This window comes from Fukomys damarensis, unplaced genomic scaffold, assembly GCF_012274545.1.
Source record: "Fukomys damarensis isolate Sample0158 unplaced genomic scaffold, DMR_v1.0_HiC HiC_scaffold_23, whole genome shotgun sequence".
Taxonomy (NCBI): domain Eukaryota; kingdom Metazoa; phylum Chordata; class Mammalia; order Rodentia; family Bathyergidae; genus Fukomys; species Fukomys damarensis.
In genome coordinates this window covers 7042265-7063052 of record NW_022900935.1, presented here as the reverse complement: position 1 = coordinate 7063052, position 20788 = coordinate 7042265, and the positions used below count along the sequence as shown (strand labels likewise).

At 40.3% G+C, this 20788-nt stretch overlaps 1 protein-coding gene across 1 annotated transcript in view; it reads left to right on the top strand.

Annotated features, from left to right (window-relative positions):
• Positions 1-15685, top strand: part of Rragc (Ras related GTP binding C) — an 18253-nt gene extending 2568 nt beyond the window's left edge. Inside the window, exons 3-9 of the mRNA XM_010626067.2 lie at positions 98-197; positions 1501-1704; positions 2639-2838; positions 5738-5852; positions 7204-7346; positions 10014-10162; positions 12951-15685. Of these exons, the coding sequence (XP_010624369.1) occupies positions 98-197; positions 1501-1704; positions 2639-2838; positions 5738-5852; positions 7204-7346; positions 10014-10162; positions 12951-13102 (1063 nt within the window). The 3' untranslated portion in view covers positions 13103-15685. The remainder of the gene's footprint in view (positions 1-97; positions 198-1500; positions 1705-2638; positions 2839-5737; positions 5853-7203; positions 7347-10013; positions 10163-12950) is intronic.
• The last annotated feature ends 5103 nt before the right edge of the window (positions 15686-20788 follow it).

Genomic DNA, 20788 nt, shown 5'->3' with positions numbered 1-20788 from the left:
CGCCGGAGTCAGCTGAGGCCCAAGTGGGTCGCAGAAGGCGAAACTGGCAGGAGGGAGGCAGGTGCTAGGGGCACCGCCCTAGCCCTCCGCCCCCTAGAACCCGGCCCAGTGGCATCGATGGACAAAACCGAGACGTATTCACCAGTTCTCACTTAGGAGATCGTGGTGGACTCCCGCTCCTGCCCAGTCTCGCTCAGGTGACCCGAGTTTGCAGGAGTTCCCAGCCGAGCCCCGGGGAGCAGTGTCAAGAGTTGTGACTCAGGCACTGGGCCTTTTAATACTTTCCTTAGTAGTCTGAAGGAGGCTTCATTTTTATAATTTACTTTTTTTTTTTTTTTTTTTGGTACCGGGGATTGAACTTGGATCCTTGCGTTTGGCAGGCGGTGGAACCACTGAGCTAAATCCCTGGCCTTTCATTTTTATGTTATTGGGAATTATTACTGCATTTTAATACTTTTTGACTTGGTGAGTGTAGTTATTGGTGACAAGGGGAACTGTAGGTGTGTGGTTACGAAAATTTGCGGAAAGTTTGAGAATGTTTTGCAGAGATACCAGTCCATTTGAGTTGGTCAAGTAGGAACTGAAGGTTGTACCCTTTTTGAAAAAAAGCAGCTATAGAGGCAGGCTTTACTTCTTCCATTCCCATTACACATAGAGCTTCTGATTGAACTGGTTCCACTTTTCCACTCTGTTGCAGAGGTCTTCCAAAAATAAATCTGTGTGGTATTTTGTAGATAAGATGTTTGAAGAAATTAGCCTTCTTTTGAAAGTGCTGGACCTTGCTTTTTGCCTCTACAGCAAGATTTATATGTATATTTATGGCAGGTTTTTAGCAAAACTGGTTTTGGTTCTCATTTGTTACTTCACTGACAAAAACTTCGGTTTTTTTCTTCTACAGAGTAGCAGAGGCAAATTAGTTTCATATTAGGATTGTATGGAGTTAGTGTTGTGGTTTGTAATTGCCTTTACTATATCTTTTACTCATGGCAACTGCCTAGTCCTTGTTAACTCCCATAGATCTCCCTCCCTCTTTGGGTGTTTTCACTTTCTATTTGTTTTATTACTGTCCTTGTTTTATTCCACAAGACTATAAATCCAGCACAGGCAGGAATCCAGCCAATTTTAGAGCCGGAAGGAGGCATTCAAGTAATTTTTGAATGAACAAAATTTCTTAAGCTATGAAATTTCAATGATCTAAAAGTGGATTTTGGCATGTTTAAATCCACGGCAAATAAAACAGAAAAATGTAGGTGAGACCGTGCTACAACTAGTATTGAATGATATAGAGAAAATAATGAAAACGTTTCAGCTTCAAAATAGACTGAAGGCAAATTAATTTGCTGTCTTCTTTCATCAAGAATAAAACGGATGTAGCATTCAGTTTTTCCTAAAACTTTTAAAATATTGTATGAGTCATTTTAAAAGCTAATCCAGCATGAAATTTTGAATTTAAAATCTGAAATTGAAGTGTCACAAAATCGTCTTTGTTTTCCTGAACAGGTGGTGTTTCATAAGATGTCACCCAATGAGACTCTCTTTTTGGAAAGTACCAACAAGATTTATAAAGACGACATTTCCAATAGCTCCTTTGTGAATTTCCAGATTTGGGATTTTCCTGGGCAAATGGACTTTTTTGACCCAACCTTTGACTACGAGATGATCTTCAGGGGAACAGGAGCATTGATATATGTTATTGATGCACAGGTACTTAGGAATAATTATTCTCTTACCTGGTGGCAAAAAAGATATAGGACAAAGGAAAGTTGTTTTCTTTCGTGTCAGTTGCTTATAGCTTATTTCTTTGCTAGTAAATTCCCTAGCATTGTAAGACATGCAGTCTTGTGAGCACGTGTGTCATTGAGCAATTCCACAGTATTAGATGGTTGCAAGATGTGGTTTACATCCTTGAGTCCTAGTTAATGAGCAGCTAGAATTGGCTTTCCACTTTCACTGGTTAATACATACTGCTATACTTTATTAACTGTTACTATACTGACATTGATCATTAAAAAGATCCCATAGTATAAAAAGGAGTATGAGAACTGAGTTGGTGTATATTAGAGTGAATAGTTTTTTGTTCAAGCAAAAACAAATATAGTCCAACAAGAATGTATTGCGATTCTGCCATGTGGCAGGCAGTCAGATGAATGGGGCATGTTCCTCTCTGTAAGAAGCTTAAACATTAGTTAGGCCTGCTGAGTGATAGGCTCCATGGGTGCTTTCACATACATGAGCTATTTTAATCTTCACAATATTATGAGGTAGGTATGATAATTCCAATTTTACAGATGCATAAATTGAGATCACAAGGGTTTAAGCAACTTGCTAAAAGCCACATACAATTTACAAATGGCAGAGCTGGGATTACTTTAAAACATTCTTTTGGGGAGAAATGTCCTTTGTCTTTTTCCTTGCTTTTATTATTGGTATTAAAAAACCACAGGCATTAACTTGTATTTGAATTTTATAGCTTAAGAAATTGAAGAGATAGTTAAGTTGGTATATCTGAATATTTGAGTATTTATGAATAATTAGGATAATTTTCTGTGGTTGGGGAAAAGGTTGTTTGAGTCTTTCTTAACTCATTACTTGCCTTTTGTAAGATTTCTTTTTAAAAATATTTTGTTCTGACTTACAGGATGACTACATGGAGGCTTTAACAAGACTTCACATTACTGTTTCTAAAGCCTACAAAGTTAACCCAGACATGAATTTTGAGGTTTTTATTCACAAAGTTGATGGTTTGTCTGATGATCACAAAATAGAAACACAGAGGGACATTCATCAAAGGGCCAATGATGACCTTGCAGATGCTGGGCTAGAAAAACTCCATCTTAGGTAACAACATGTGTGTTTGATATGAGAGCCCCCCCAAAAAACGTGTGTTCGATATTTAAGCCCTGTAAATGTATTCCCATCTCTGTCATTACAAACATGTAGCTTTGTTACTTGTAATGTTAACATTATTTGTAATGTTTTTGATCTCCAAGCTGTTTATGGAATGTAGTATTGAGAAATTACTTTTCCCCCCTTTTCATTTTCCTGAAGACAGAAGTCATGTGAAATGTTTTCATTGGTTTTTTTTGCAAATTCATCCCAAGAGACTATGGAGTCAGGCTGTTTCCTCACAGCACAAATCTGCTTTGGGACTTCCCTCCTCTTGATTTCATCACCTTCCCTCCCTCACCCCCTTTGCCTTAGAGCAAGACTCTGTCACATTTGTTGAATTCTAGCTTGAGTCTTCACAGTATCTTTCTCAGTGGGGGAAGAGACTTTGAAAGGAGGCACATTTTCAATTCTGGGTTGATTCTAATGTATATCTTAGTTTTAAAAACAGTTTATATTTTTATGAAACTCTGAGGTTTGGGTTAGGTCAGTTTATCCTATAAATTTGCAGTGGTGCTGTTAAGTTTAAAAGACTGCTGGTTTATAATTAAATGTTAAGAAATGACTGTTAAAGAACATCTAATAGGATCGATGATGGTATTTTTGTGTTTAAAAGTATGTGAGAAATATTTTTGTACATCTTACTCTTTTTTGGATATATGGGCAGAAATGGGTACTTACAAGTAGTACCGAAGGAAAAGTTCTCAGTCATACAAGTAGTGTAAAGGGAGAGCAGCAGAGAGCAACAGTATAGTGATTTCCTTTTTCTTTGTCTATTTCAGTGGTTTCTCTATAGGCTCAAGCCAGCTCTCTCCTTGTCCCTAATATTCCCCAGGCTTTAGGCTCTAAAATATTCTTTTAGCAAACTGTAGAAAAGTCTCATTGACCTCTAGATTGCTTGGATTAAAGTTTTAAAACATTTATAGAGCCAGGTGTGGTGGCACACGCCTGTAATCCCAGCACTTGGGAGGCTGAGGCAAGAGGATCACTGAGTTTGAGACCAGCCTGGGCTACATAGTGAGTTCCAGGTCAGTCTCAACTCAGAAAACCAAAACCAAAACAAACAAACAAAAAAATAAAACATTTATAGGTAATTCATGCTTTGAAAAGAAACTCCAAATCCACCATTGTTTGTAAAAGTACCTCCGTATAAAATCTCTCAATCTGTTCAGAAATCCATTATTAATTTTGGAACTTTATTATTCTCTACTCCACGCTTGCATCCCATTCCAGGCCATTCCAGGGACCATGCCTCATAACCTCAGCAGAATATTGTGTCAAGCTTTAAGTTTTAAATTATTTATTTATTTTTTGGCATGTGTATTGTGCTGGGGATCAAACCCAAGGCCCTTGTGCATGCTAGGCAAGTAGTATTCTACTGAGCTATACCAACCTGTGTCATGCTTTTATTTAGTACTAGTAGGTCTATGGATGAGGCTCTATTTGATTTTCATTTTCTAGAAACTCAGCTTTGTAAAATGCTTTGTGAGAGTGCAGGTTCTCCCTGTCCCTACCCACCCACAAAGAGAGGACTTTGCTTACTTTACTAACCTTTTTACCTAAAGGAAATGCTATGCGATGTTCCTTTTCCCTAGTGACTCCCCAAGGGTCATTTGTTCTTACCTGTTCCAGTGCTTTCACATGTGGAGCAGAGCATTTTTTTTTTTTTTGCATAGAGTTAAGACAGTTCGTTGAAAGTTTCTGTAAATTACCTATAAAGTGATAAACATAATTCTTTATCTCTGACGTGAAATATATGTGTATAAATGTATCATGAATATAATTACATAATGAAGATTACTGAATGGAAAAGCAGGTAGTTTGTCTGCAGTGTTAAAATTGTCAGGGGCCCATCTCTTTCAGATGAATGTTTTATTAAATTTATATGTGTTCTTTTCTGTATATCCTTTTAAGTTGGCAGACTTGTTTTTCATAGGGCTCTAACTTCCATCTCCCTCATTATTCTATTTACCTAAATCTAAGCACCAGTTGTATTTGTTCACTTACAGGCAGATACTCACGAGCGCTCTTCAGGGCTCTGAGCTTGCACCTGTGAGAAAGACTGACAAGTCTTTTCCTCTCGGAGGTTACATTCTGATGAATAACAGGTCAAAAGCACAAATAAATGTATGGTGCAATTTTAAGGACTTACCAGTGTTATGGAGAAAAATTAGGATAAAAGGTAGAAAGTATCAGGTACAGGATTACTATAGTAGACAGGCCAGTCACAAAAGAACTTTTTAAGGAGGTAATGTTTTAGTAGAAACCTGAATTATATTTTTGTTTAATAAATATCACCTATCTCTACTAGCTTTTCCTGAGTTTTTAGCCTTGGTTTTTTATCTCAGGTGTGTAAGCTTTAGGGATCAGGTTGCAAGGAGTTAGGCACACATTCAGATTTCTGCATCTGGAAGTGCTTTCCTGGGTGCTGCCTCAGTCGCCCTCTGTGGAAATGCCGTAAAGCAAGTGATGGCCACAGACCAGATGCGAAACTGCACTTGTAATCTGGAACAATGGGGTGGCTTCATTTGAACTTACTGAAATCACATTGTATGTATTATGATAATTGTCACCAAACTTAAGCACTTGACGGTTTACTCCAAGTGCACAGCGTGTGTTATATGCCTGCTATCCCAAGCTTCGCTTGGGCAGGTGTCATTTCAACCAGTTGATTCTTGTATTGGATAAATTTGATAAAATTGTCATCTTTATATTCCCCATTATAGTATCTCATAAAAATTAATGAAAAAATATGCAATTTTTGGTCATCCTGTATTTAAATAATTGGACTGGTAAGTGATTAAGGTATTTTCAAAATTAATCGTACTGTGTTGTATTTTGTATTTTTCAGCTTTTATTTGACTAGTATCTATGACCACTCAATATTTGAAGCCTTTAGTAAGGTCGTGCAGAAACTCATTCCACAGTTGCCAACCTTGGAAAACCTATTAAATATCTTTATATCAGTAAGTGAGCTACTTAATTCACTGTAGTTTCTGTTTTCATTGTTAAATATATTTGTATTTACAGATTCTCACAAAACTGGGGCTTGAATCAGCTTAAATAACGTGCAAATAAATAACAAGGGCATAAAATATGGCTTGGGTTATTTTCTGAATTCTTAGCACTTACCTTCCCCATTTTTTTTTTTGAACCGGGGATTGAACTCGGGTCCTTGTGTTTGCAAGGCAGGCCGCTGGACTGCTGAGCTAAATCCCTGGCCCCTTATCTTCCCTTTTATCTTTTTCTTTTTTTTTGGTACTGGGGATTGAACTCCGGCCCTTGCACTTGTGAGGCAGGTGGTGACTCCAGTGAGCTAAATCCCCAGTCCCTTCCCTTTTGTCTTTAATGAACTGCTGAAAATTTTCCTTGTGCTTTCTTAATTAAAAATACTTCAAGATACCTGTTTCCTGAAGAAAGAGTAGTAACTAGAAAAGACTAAATCTTGGGAAAGTAGCTCAGTTTAATATAAATCTCACCTTCCTTGGAGGTCACATTGAGAACTTTTCCTTTCCTTACTAACTATAATTTACTATACTAGCTGTAATTTTAGTATCATATGTAACATTCTTTCTTTGAGAATCCAGTTTACAAAAAACGGATAGTCTCCCCAGTAAATTTAACATGTATCTGTTATATTTTCCAAATATTACTTTGGAAGGACTGAATGCATGGTGACCCTACTCTGATTCTTGTGGTTTTGGGTTATGCTAGATGTTGATGTCAAACTGTTTTGCTAATTGCCCGCATAGAGATTTTCTGGTAGCATGGTCATTCAAACCAGAGATTGATTATGGTAATAAAAGATTAAAAATGTTGCATAGCTTAGCCTGATTCCCCCACACTCCTTGCTCCCACTAGGGATTGAACCCAGGGCTTTGCACTTAGCTACACCATCAGTCCTTTTTTTTTTTTTTTTTGAGACAAGGTCTTGCTGAATTGCTAAGTCCAAGCTGGGTTTGAGCTTGTGATCCTCCTGCCTCAGCCTCCCAGAGTGCTGGCATTTTAGGCATACATCACCATGTCTGGCTGTATAGCTTGATTTTTGGAGAATTTCTTTGTTAAGTTTTTGGTGATGTTTCAGGAAATGGTTTTAAGCAAAAGGAAGAAAGACACTTATGCAGTTAGGGTAGTAAATCAAAGCAGAGAAATATCCATTTTTTCCTTTTTTGGATTATGGAAGTGTTTCTCAACCAAATACTGTTTATGTTCTGGCATTGGGTGGTATAATTAAATATGACCTTGGATGTTAGTCAATAAACTGCAATTTGTGATTCTTAAAAGAAACTGAATACTTCCTAATTTTGTTTTTCCAAGAATTCAGGTATTGAAAAAGCTTTTCTCTTTGATGTTGTCAGCAAAATCTACATTGCCACGGACAGCTCCCCTGTGGATATGCAGTCTTATGAACTTTGCTGTGACATGATTGATGTTGTAATTGATGTGTCTTGTATATATGGGTAAGTTTTATATATATATGTTTTTGTAAGAATTCTGATAAGCATATTTGCCTGATAGTCTTAAAGACTATTGAAACAGATAAGCTGGATGTGGTGGCTCAGATGTCTGCAACAGTTTGAGGCCACCCTGGGGTACATAGGGAGATCTGTCTCAGCAAAACAAAACAAAAAAACCCAAAGAAAAACATGAACCTTTTTTAAGGTCATTACTGTATTTTAGTTCTTCATTTTATGAATCACCAAAAGCAAATCTGCCTAATCAAACCCTTTTTTGTTTTGCTTTGTTTTTTTTGTTTTTTGAGTCAGGGTCTCACTATGTAGTTGAGACTGACCTGGAACGGGAACTCACTATGTAGCCCAGGCTGGTCTTGAACTCACAGGGATCCTCCTGCCTCAGCCTCCCAAGTGCTGGAATTATAGGCGTGCACCACCACGCCCGGCTCCTAATCAAACCTTTGAGTAGAATTTTTTTAGTACTGGGAATTACATTCAGGGACTCTGGTAAACTAGGCAAACGCTGTTCCACTGACCTATATCTCCAGCTCCAGAATCTTCCTTTCTTACTTCTTTCTCCTTCTAGTGTGATTTTAGGACACATACTGGCTTGACGTTAGAAGATTCACAGCTTCTTATGGCTGCTGGTTGTGCGAACATAGCAATGATGCTGGACCTTTTAGAGCTTTCAGTAATACAAACTGTACTGTGGCATGGGTGCTGTAGGCTTGCCATCACTGGCTTAGGGAGTCACTGTCTGTGTCAGAGCCTCTTGTTAGAGTTAGTGCCCATTCTCAATTCCATGCTCCACAGAAAATTGTGTACTTGGTGTCTAACTGTAAGTTGAGAATACTTAGCACTTATGACTTCCTCTCATCCAATCAAAAGGATGTAGTTTTCTTTCTTCCTTTTTTTTTTGTTTTGTGGCGCTGAGGATTGAACCGCTAGATAAGTGCTCTCCCACAGAGCTGCATCCCAGCCTGGAAACAGTTTTCTTTTATAGTCTTAAAATAGGTGACATTTATTTCCCCATCACTGCTTTCTAAATCAATTTTATTAATACTGTATAGGAAAGATACTGAAAACTGCAAGGAATTAAGTTAAAACCCTGCGTTTGATATCTGTACCAGGAGGCTACTTTACCATTAATAAACTTCAATGTGTGTGTGTGTGTGTGTGTGTGTGTGTGTGTGTGTGTTTGTGTATCTACTACTACTACTCCCACCCCCCCACTTTGACTTGTGAGGCAGGCAGTGGAACCACTGAGCTAAATCCCCATCTAGTTTCTATTCATTTAAAATGGGCATGCCGGGTGTGGTGGTACACACCTGTAATCCCAGCACTCAGGAGGCTGAGGCAGGAGGATCACTGAGTTCAAGACCAGCCTGGGCTACATAGTGAGTTCCAGGTCAGTCTCAACTACATAGTGAGACCCTGTCACAGAGAACCAAAAAAACAAAAGTGGCTAAATAGGGCCATAGTAGTAATTCCTGTTCTCTGAGTTATTGTGAGGATTAAACTAATGTATGAGAAGGTAAACTGTAAGATTCAGAATAGTTTTAAGACTCTCTTTTCATGAAAAATACTGTAAATAAAGTTAAAACAGGAGAGGAAAAAAAAGCATTGTTCTACTACCAAAGACAACTCCTGTTAACATTTTCTTTTACAAATATTTCCTTCATCTTTTTTGAAGACGGATCTGTTTTGAAGAAAAAGAATTTTGGCAACTTGCTAGTGGTAGCTAGATGACTTAGACTTTCACTAAGCAGGCACATTAGAGGATGCGTGGTGGTGCACGCCTGTAATCCCAGCACTCGAGGTTGAGGCAAGGGGATCACTGTGAGTTTGAGGCCAGTCTGGACTCATATGTAGTCTGGACCCAGATTACATAGCAAGATCTTGTCTCAAAAACAAAGAACAACCCCCATCCCCAGCCAAAAAAACCCCAAACCAAACCAAACGAAAACAAAACAAAAAAACCACACAAAAAAACTCTTATAACCCATCTCTTTAAAAGTTGTTGATTTCAACATAATTCCTATTGGTGTCTAGCTGGGACTGTTCTTGTGTAGTCCAAGAATTTTCTTGCTGTTGTGAGGAAGCAAAAAAAAAAAATGCTTTTTGAGAAAAGACGTGATAGGTCTGGCATGTCAGTTATTCTTTGAAGAAACTCATTGAAGTGGTAGATCTAAGGGGGGGCCTACAGAGTACAACACTTGTAGTCCCAGAACTCAGGCTGAGGCAGGAGGAGTTCGAGGCCAGCCAGCCAGGGCTACATAAGGTGGTCAGGCCAGCTTGGACTACAGAAGTAAGACCTTGTGTGTGGGGGTATACTTGACACTCTGGGTACCCCCATCTGGCAGGATGTTGGAAATGTAATTTCCTTGGTGAAAATTTACGTGTATTTTTGCTTTTTTCTCCAAATGTCTGTTTGTGTATAATAGTAATGGATATGTGTGGAGATTTTGGTTGTCTTTAATAAGAATTCTTGAGATTCTGTGTTTGGGGACTCTATACCTAAATGACAGTTGCGTTATGTACTTAAGCCAGTAGTTTGCATTCTCAGAAGAAATTTAGGAATCTAAATGGAAAGGCTCGTCATTGGGCAAATTAAATGTACCACAATCCCTTGCTAGGAAACCTGTAATCAATAGTACTTTTCTTTTAAAATAGGTTAAAGGAAGATGGAAGTGGAAGTGCTTATGATAAAGAATCTATGGCAATCATCAAGCTGAATAATACAACTGTCCTTTATTTGAAGGAGGTGACTAAATTTTTGGCATTGGTCTGCATTCTTAGGGAAGAGAGCTTTGAACGGAAAGGTAATGGCATGTAAAAAAGCTGTTTTCATGTCACATTCTTTGTTGTAATTTCTCAGATTCTCAAAAACAATAAAAACTAATACTTCACTGTTAAGTGGTTATCTTAAAAAATCAGCTCAAATGACTTTTGCCCCTTCCCTTCTCTATGTAGTTCACACGCTGTCCTTCCTTTGATCTTATGTTTTAAATATTAGTAGTATTATTATTTTGGTACCGGGGATCGAACTCAGGTCCTTAAATATTAAATATTTTAAATATTTTAAGTTTTTATTGTAGCTTCTTTTATTTCAGATCATTTTTCTTTAGCTGTATAGCTGCCTTTGCTTTGCTTCCAACTGAACCAGTTTACTGGAACTGTTTGAGAGGTAACCAGGTTACCTCCTTGCTGCATTCAGTGGCCTTTTCTCATTGTGTGGCCTCTTCAGCCTTCTGGAGCATATGACCATGTCAGCTGCTGCTTTCTCAGAGCTTGTTTTCCCTTTGCTTCCCTCCAGCTGAACTCTGGATTATTTTTGTGTTTCTCTGACTGCCTCTCCAGTTTCCTCTGGCATTGTTTTTTCTTAATCCTATGTTCTTCAAAGTCAGGTCTTTTCTGCTTGATGCTTCGCTTTAACTTTCCAGGCCATCTCTTCTAGTCAGTGGTTTTGCTTAATAGTCTGTGGGTGATTGAAAATTCACATCTCCAGGTCTTAGTTCCCATTCTGTGTTTGGAGCTCTTAGTAAGACATCTTCACTTAAATATGTGTATTTGATTGATGTTCATGTGGTATGTTGCCCAGGATGGCCTCTAACTGCTAGGCGTAAGCAATCTGTCTCAACCTCCAGGGTAGCTGAGAGTGTAGGTATTTATCACATGCCTGACTCACAGAGGTCAATTTCTGTAGCTGAACTGGCCAAACTTGTTTTTATATGTATTTTTTCTTTCTCCTGGAAGTGGTAGGGATTGAACCCAGGGCCTCAAGAATGCTAAACAGGCATTTAGGTATATTCTCAGCCCTGTGTAGTTTTTTTTTTTCTCCTTAATATGAAGGACCACCTTAATTTGACTCTTCCTTTTTATAAGACTTAATTCTCAGTACTTCTCAACAGCAGTTCTCAGATGGCTGTCTCTCCAGTCAACCCAGTTTCCTGTCTTCCACCTGTGCTGTGTGCTCACTGCCAGTTCTCTGCAGTTTTCTTGTCATTTTGCTACCTTGACTGCTTTGCCCTGTCCATGGCTCTCCCTTCTTGTAGCCACTCGACACCAGATTGTTTTGATTTGTGTCTGTTGGATTTGTGCCCCTGCTAGCCTATCCTTGATGGCATGAGCCATTATCTGTTGCTTCTTTTGACACATTGTACCCTTTTATGCTGTTCAATAAGTGTTTAATGACTTTCACCAAATCAAATACAAATTATTGAAAGGTCACATTATGTTCAGGCAGGACACACAGTATATTTTAATATTTTACTTTGTCTGAATGTGAATTTAGTGATTTGAAACTTCAGTGTGAAAGATATTAATTTGGCCAAGGTCCTGGTCAAATTACACATCTGTTGTGTACATGAGAGGATGTAATGGTGGATAGATATGATGACTAGCTGGTTCTTAGGATTGAAGAGGTTGCTAACTGGTTTGGACATTTGAGAATTTCAAGCAGTATTTATCAGGCAGGGTTAGGCTTGGCTATAAACCCAAATAATCGTGGCTTAAACAGGTGGAAGTTTATATCTTTTTCACGTTTAAACAAACATAGAGTTCTTTGAGTCAAGACAGATCTTGGTATCCTTTGTAGTGCTTCACTTCCTTCTCTGCTGTTCTTAGCTCTGCCTTCTGTTCTCAAGCTTGCTTCATGGTCCAGAATGGTTCTTGGAACTCCAGCCTTTTTAATCTATATTCCAGACATTAAGAAGGAAGATAGATTCTTTCAGGGATGGAAGAAGGAATACATTCTTGTAAGCTTAAGACTTCATTCCAGGTGTGGTGGCACATGCCTGTGATCCTGGTACTGAGGAGGCTGAGGCAGAAGGATCACTGTGAGTTTGAGGCTAGCCTGGGCTACATAGTGAATTCAAGACCAGCCTGAAGTATATGGCAAGACCCTTTCTTAAAAAAAAAAAAAAAAGTTCACAGAAGATTCACATGCCTCTACTTACATCATTGACCAGAATTGGTCATGTAGCCAAATCTACCTACAAAGAAGGCTGGGAAATATAATGTTTTACTAAGTACCAGGTGTTCATCCATAATCAGGCTACCGCTTTTAAGGAAAGAAGGGGAAAAATGGCTAAGCAATTAGCCATTTCTGTCATAAAATAGAAGCCTTTATTTAGCAAAATCTTAACATGGATGCCCATTTCCTAAAACAGATGAGACAGGAAGCTTCACTGCCTGAAGAGGGGTTGCAAGCTTTGGAGCTCTGCCTGTTAGGCCTCTCTGGAATTCAGATTCCAAGGCTCTATTGAGTAGTTGGCCAACCTGGCCACCTGTTTTCTTCAGCCTTTTGTTAGCTACCCAAAAAGACTTAAAAAGCTTGATAATTCAAAAAGTATTTTACCTTTGGATTTTATTGTAAATTTTCTTAGCAAATTTACTTTTGCAATTGCTTTTATTAGTTGTCTTCCATGTCTACTCCCAGACCAGTGTTAACAGTTTGTCTATATGATTTCTCATATTTCCAGTGTAGAGAATTCCTTCATCAGATGTATTTTAAAATACACATCAAGTTTTTTCTGTCACTAAATATTTCCTAGTGAATAATGTAGCACTGCATTCAGGAGGCGTGATCTTCCATTTTCTCTGTTGCAGGTTTGATAGACTACAACTTCCACTGTTTCCGAAAAGCTATTCATGAGGTTTTTGAGGTGGGTGTGACTTCTCACCGGAGCTGTGGTCATCAGTCCAGCGCCCCCAGCCTCAAAGCATTGGCACACAATGGCACACCACGAAATGCCATCTAGTCAGACTCCAGTGTGGGGCTTGTTGCCAGCTTACTCTTCACTCCAGGGTCAGATGCCACGTGCCACAGGACAGGAGAGCTGCTGCTGGTGGGAACCTGTGCCTGTCCCACTAGAGGCAAGGGGGTATCATTTTGATTTGGATGAAAACCCCTTTAGCTGGTGGTGTACAACTGAAGCTGTTGTTTCTTTTTTTAAAAAATGACAAAGAAGAATTCTAGAGGCTACCGAACTCAAGTTGTCTTTTTCTTCTTTTGGGTCCTACTTTAAGTAGTTGGAATATTTTGGATGTGGAGATACAGCAGTTACCCATCAGGTACTGTTGCCATCAGTTCCTGCTGAAAGTAATGGACAAAACCAAATTTTTATATGCTTCCCTTAGGCTTTCATTTGAATAGTGTGCTTTGCTTAAATTCTAACACTGCCTCTCAGATCTCAGTTTTGGACATTGTACATCTAAGATCTTTTAAATGCATTCACTTGCTAACTCGGAAGACTCATCATCTGACTGCAGCAAAAGACATTTCTATATTTGTTACTGAGGAAATGAAGTAAAATTCTACACTGCATCGGGTAGAGAGCAAGGTTCAACAGTGGCTGCCTCAGTTCCTTTGGAAATGTGGAAAGAAACTGAAACAGAAGAAAATTTTTGTACCTGTGTTTTGGGTACCAGGGATGTTAGGAGTCTTTCTCCTGCATTTGATAAATGATCATGCTTCGTGTAACAAAGGGAATTAAAACAACAACTTTCCACAGCCCCTTGTAGGGGAGAAACTCATTATGTTGCTGAAATATTTAGCCTACTTTTCTTTAATCTTGATGTCAGCCTCTATGTAGCTTTTATTCTGAACTGTCTCATTCTTTCGGCATTGCTGTTTGTTGACCCTAAGGCACTGGTGGGCTCCACTGGAGGTTAGAACATGCAGTGCCACAACGTGTGTTTGTTGTCTTACATACTTGTCTCCAGTATTCTGACACCGAGTGTCAACTGTGGTACTTTTTTCACCGAGGATATTGATTTGTAATTGTTTCTTTTTATTGGTGGTTGATACCCTTCCCGTTGATTTCAACTTACACATTAGTTTTACTTTGCGTGCCCGGTAGTCATATATTCCAAAGCCACTGGACCACTTGAGTACATAAGTGCCACTGTTTAACGAAATCTCTATATTCAGGTCTGTAAACCGAACAGTGTGACTTGGAGTGCTTCCTGCAGACGACTCTGACTGTTGAGTATTTACATGGACCATGGTGATATCCAAAAGAAAAAATGCTTTTATATTTATAGATTTCATTGAACTATATATAAGATGGGTATCAATAAATGTATTTACTCCAAAATCAGTTTGCTGGCTTGCCTAAGGTATGAAAGGGTGGGGCGATGGAACATTGGAGCGTCCCACTCTTATCTTTCCATCCATTTTTTTTGTTGTTGTTGTTGCCTTGTATAGCATTCCTTTTGTCTTAGGGCTTGCCTTGCAGGTATCTCCCTCTGCGGGTTTCTCCCTGGCTCATTTCTGTTCTAGGGTGGGAGCGGTAGGCCAGGTGCACATGTTTTGGTTGTGTTTCTTTTCACTAGACCTCACTCAGTGGCAGGGAGTATCCAGGGTCTGGCATGACAGATGCCTTGTATCCAAGCTAAGGAGCCAGGAGATGAATGAAATAGAATATTATCAGAAAGATGGTACCTGCTCTAGCTTGGTTTTTGTTTCTTCCTGTTCCTGAGAAACTCATCATTGACCCCAAACTGTGTGTTAAATTAGTGTTTTATCTGGATAATTTACATAGTTGGGTCTGAGCTGATTGGAGAAAAGTATACATTATCAATGAGAGGGAGGTAGAGGTGGAAAAATCATAATTAGACCACTTTAGAAGGTAAGTTTGAAAGCTCTGAAAAGCAAAGAGTTTGAAAAAACATTACACTATTTAATCCTATATCCTTTTTTAGTCCTGAAAGGGGTAAAGGACCCTATTGAGGGTTATAGATGGGTTCAAAAAGTCTCCTGTGATCCTTGGCATAGCTTTTGGGTGGTGATTAGATCATGGGGCGCATACTCTAGGCGGAGTAGTCCACTGATAAATTTACAACTGAATGTGCTGTCCGAGGTAGGGTGCATCTCCTTCCCGGCTGCTCCTTTCTCTCGTGTTTCCTGGCCTTCGCGAAGTGAGCAGCTTTTTCTCCACCGTATCCTTCTGCCATGCCATCCTGTCTTGCAGCAGCCAATTATGGACTAAAATGTGAGTCCAAAAAACCTTTCAGGTTACGGGCGTCAGGTAATTTGTCCCAGCAACAAGGAAAATTAATGAAGACAATGGCTATAAAACTGCAAGCTAGGATGCCTCGGAGTGGAAAGGGTGCTGTTTGTAATTATGCCTGAGCAACAGGAGTAAGCTGGCCCTGTCCCAGGTGAACCACAGGTGTCTGGACTAGTCACAGGTGGAGTTGGAGGTAAGTGGGGCTGCACCCCAGCTCCGGCAGCCCTGCACAGCCTGCCCCTCCTGCCTCAGACCTCTTCAGAGGTTGAGGTGGAAAGCTCACTTGAGCCCAGAAATTCAAGGCCAGCCTGGGCAACTGTGTGTGTGTGTGTGTGTGTGTGTGTGTGTGGAGGGTTGGGTATTGAACCCAGGCCTTCACACTGAGCTACATCTGCAGCCCCTTTTATTTTGAGACAGGGTTTTACTACATCAGTTGTGATGTTTTGCTTCAGCCTCCCAGAGTGTGGGATAACTGGTGTGTGCCAGCATTCTTGGCCCAAGACCTCATCTCAAAAAAGTGTGTGGTATGTAGTACCCAATAGTTGCTTTTTCTGCTGGTACTAAATATCACTTCAAGGAGTGGTTACAGAGAAAAGTGAAGATGGTGAAATAGAATTGAAAGTAGAAAGGAGACTACTCAGGTAAAAGAATAATGTAAAACGTTCAAATGTTTATCTAAATCGTTTTTGCATCTCTGTGGATGTTTATCTGTACCAGTTACCACAGAGCTGGGAAGGATGGCTAAAAGAACTTCAAAATCTTCAGCAGCACAGTGTTTAGATATTTCACATACTCTTGTGTCCTTCACACGTATTTCATTTGTATACATTCACATGTATACATTTGTACGTGCATGCACATGGTGATGTCCCAGGATGGAAAGCTGCAATTGTTTGTGTCTTGTGTAAATTTTCCTTGTATCCTTGGGTTCTGTCCTCGTACAGAGAAATGATTTAAGAGGATAAAATTGTGATAGTTATACATTTTGCCGGGTAAAAGCACTGTGAGACTGGTGGTTTCTGGTAAAAACTCTTTTCCTTTTTTGTTGTGCAAATGGTGAAAATTTGTCAATGATTAAAAGAAGTTACTAGTGGCTGTTGTTACTGGTTTCCAGATAAGCTAGGAAAGTAACTAAACATTCTCCCCCGTCTGTGAGGCCCCTGAAGAACATAGTGTCTGAAGGGAATGCAGGCAGCAGTTGGAACTAGCTGGAGCATGTCTATCGACGGCGGCTTCTTGAACTCACCCGGGGCAGAGACTCTGCACTTAACATCCAAGAACGACATAAGGAAATAGCCACAGCTACCAGTCGTTCTAGGTGGCTAGTTTGTGCTACCTCATGAAGTCTTCACAGCACCTTGTGAGTTGGCACCACATTCCTATTATGAGCAGGGAAACTGAGGCACACAACTAAATGGTGGAGTTAGAGTTGGAAGCCGTACGGTTTGTCTCTAGAATCTGCGTGCACGCAAGTGTTTGTATGTGTGGGAATACTGAAGACTGAACCCAGGGATTTCGCACTGAGCTACATCCCCAGCTCTTTTAAAATTTTTTGTTTTGAGACAGGGTCTTACTAGGTCACCAAGGTTTCCAGGCTGGGCTCGAACGTCTTGTGCTCATCCTGCCTCAGCCTTCCTCAGTTCTGGGATTGCACCCAGTGCTCCTCAGCACTCAGCTCAGAACCTCTATCCTTAAACTACCACCTGACCTTGTTATCCTTGTGTTTTGCAGAAAAAGAATTTTATTGTTGTAATTTGGAAACATGCATTCTGTCCTCTCTTTTTGGAGATTACTGTGTACAATCAAATATTAAAGGTGTTGAGAAGACCTGCAATAAGGAATCCTTCATTCATATTACATGTTCTTATTTGATCCTTTGAAAATGCCTGTCCAAGCAGTGTGTAACGAATATGCAGAAGGATGTATTACTCGTGGAACCATTTTCAGTGGGATTGGAGATACGATTTTTTAAAATACCATTTTCAGTGTGTTTTAGCATAATCTTCAGCAAGCTGCTTCCGTGGCTGGCTAGTTCAGCACCTGTCCTTGTTTATGATGGCAGAGAGGTGTATGGCTGCTGTGTGGCATTAGCATTTCTTCACAGTACACCATTGTTGAAAAGCATTTGCTCCTGTCAACTACCTGGAGTCCCCTCTTCCCGCAGTAAATAGCTGTCCAGCCTTTTCACCAGTTGGCTGCCGCAGCCAGGTTCTCAGATTTTGGCCTCTAGGTGGCGGTATTGTTTTGTACATTTCCGGCTTTCTGTCCTCTGCATATTTGCTCTGCCCTGAAAGTTGGCCTGCGTCACCCAAGTGGACACCTAACTTAGAGATCCATTGACTTCCTGAAGTTATTTGCCCTGAGATAACGTGTAGGACTGATTTGAGACTTTTTTTTAGTCGGAAGTGAAGCAGTTTGCAATTTTCTTTTTGATGGGTTGGATAGGATGAAGGTCGTAACATCATTTGCTTTATGAATTATGAGTTACCAAGGGGCCTTAAGAAGATAGCTATGTCTGCATTGCTATGCAAGTAGGACTTCTTTATCCCTAAACCATCTCTTGTAGATATATGTGCCCTTAAAGATTTCCATGGAAGGAAATGTCATATATTTAAATTAAAATATTGGCTTTTATCACTTCTTAAATGAGGTTTGTTGAAATTTTCATACTTGGGCTTGAGACAAAAATACAGTGAAGGAAAAGGCTGCATCACATTATCTTTTGTGTGTGTGTGTGGTACAGGGGATCAAACTCAGAACCTTGAGCTTGTGAGGCAGGTGTGGTGCCACTGAGCAAACTCCCCAGCCCTCTTCGGGTAGTCTAACATGACAGTAGTACAATTTATTATAATGATTATTAGCAGTAGCAGTATATCTTAATATTTAAACGCTTACAACTTGCCTGTCATCGTGCCTAGACTTTTACTCATGCCTTCTCATCTAATCTATCCCATCTATTCAGTGTCTTAGCTTGGAGCTATTGCCGTGACCCATTTTACTGATGAGAAAAGTAAGGCACTAAGAGGAGGGAACTTACAAGAACATATTGCTGGTTTTATTGGCAGATCTTGGACTCAAAGTCCTGCCTGATGCCGGAGCATAGGTCTGTCTTCCTGGTGTAGCAGAGCTCATTATGGTCTGAGTCTGTGCACGAAAGAAGGGAGGGAAAGGAGGAAGGAAAGAAGGCGGTGAGGAAGGTGGGTGGCTGTGTGGCTGTGGGCAGCTCATCGCGGAGCTTTTTGAGAGTAGCAGTGCCACCTTGTGACAGAGGCAAGATGCCAGTTTGCCAGACAAGTTTTCTCTTCTTGGGCACAGGAGTGACTTCTGACTTCCCTTGTAACGGGGGCCGTCTGGGCGAGTTTTAGCAATAGTGTGAGAAGTGATGTAGATAAATTCAGGGTCTAGCCCATATATCCTCTGCCGTGTGCTTCTGCTCATTCTCTTCCCTCCTAACAGAGCAATGCAGATGAGCACGTTGCTGAAAATGCAGGGTCTGAACCTGGATCCCGAGTCACGTTCTGGAAGGGTTATCTGTTGGTCAGAAACATCTGTGTTGGACTAATTTATATGCGGTGCAGAGATGTCTCTGGTGTTGAGCCTTTGAGCTCTTGGATATTGTTACATCAGCTGGTTTTAACCTAACGTGTACAACCACACACTGTGTGGGTCGTGATTCTTAGATAGGGCTCCGACAGGTAGCTAATGAGGTAATAATCTGCAAAAATATCAACCAAAAGATTCAGTATTTTTGTGATTAGTCGCAAAATACGAAAACAAAGCAAACAAAAAACCAATTACAGGCCAAGAGGATTTTATAATCATTACAGATTTTGAAGTTTGGAGTTTGTTAACTATTTTTCAGGGCAAATTTTGAATGCAAAGAGGTCACCGAATGAGGCTAGGAATCAGTGGATGGAATACAAAGAGTCCAAGAGCTCCCGAATGCGTGTGCAGAGTTCTATGTGCCGACTAGACAGGATCTGACCTTTTCCTTCATCCAAGAGGTGAAGAGCTAGTTGTGAATATGAGCACAAGCGACTTGGGAGACTTATTTAGAACAGAAATGCAAAATTGGAATTGGCTGCATGTTCTGGATTTCACATTTTTCCTGGGGTTTCCAATTCTGCCCCTTATATATGTAAAAACTATAAAAGGAGAGCTTTTCTTGAAACTGATACATTAGCATATGGCATAAGTGTCAATGAACAAGTAAAATAGTCTGGGTAAGGGGAAATCATGAATATAAAGCATAACTGTCTTGTGGTCAAGTAGAGATATTGAGCCAATAGTTTTGAGAAATAAGCTTAGTCAATAGTCTACCCCTTGGGGCCGGCCAGCCACTTCTTCTGTGCATTTCAGGTGTCTCTGTTGTTCGGCTCCCTCTGGGTGTCTCTAACATGTCTTCCTGACTTTGCTTTTCTCATCTTGATCTCGTTTCTTAGTAAGATGCCTGGCTCACCTAATTTCCTCTTTTGATCGTGCTTTATGTTGTAAAGTCCTATGAGGGTCATCATGAGACTCAAGGATCAGTCTGTGTGTTGACTGTCTTGTGTATTCAAGGGTGCGCAGCAGAAGGCTGGACATTCCCATTGAATATTCAGTACAGATGTCACTGGGCTGGGGCATAATGGGATCGGTTTATAGGACTGGGAAACCAGTGGGATGGTGCATGCCTGTAATCCCAGCACTCTGAGGCTGAGGCAGGAGGATTGCAAGTTCCAGCCAGCCTGGGCAATTTCGTGAGACCCTGTCTTAAAAAATTCTAAAGAAGGGTTGGGACGTAGCTTAGTATGAAGGCTCTGGATTCAATTCCTAGTACTAGAAAAAACAAAAAAGACAAGGAGATTGTCTTAGTCACCTCCCTAGTCACCTGCAACATAAGGGAAGATGGGTTTATTTTGACTCACGTTTATAGTCTGTGGTAAACTGGCTTCAAGGCAGGACGGCAGAGGAGACTGGCAGAGGAGAGCTGTTCAGGGCTGGGTGGGCAAGAAGCAGAGAGCCTGAAGGGAGGCACTGGAAAGGGAGAGATAGCCTCCTAGGTTATACCCACAGTGACTCACCTCTTCCCACCAGGCCCTGCCTCCAAACAGCCAGCTGGCTGTAACGCTCCATAATCCAATTGTCTTCCAAAATTCCCGCCTATGGTCCCATGAGGCTTTAGGGAACATCTAGTTACAAACCATAACAGAGATGTAACTTCTGATCCACTGAAAACTGCAGCGAAGGTTTAACCCACATCTACTGATGTCTGCTCTGGGCTCTGGCCCAAGCCAGCTGCTCATTAAACAGGTTATTTGTTGAGTGCATACTGGGTGTCAGTCTGTCTTGGATTTTAGAGATGTATCAGTGAACAAGATAGCAAAAGCTGGGGATTTAGCTCAGTGGTTTCTCATCCCCGGTACCAAAAAAAAAAAAAAAAAAAAAAAAAAA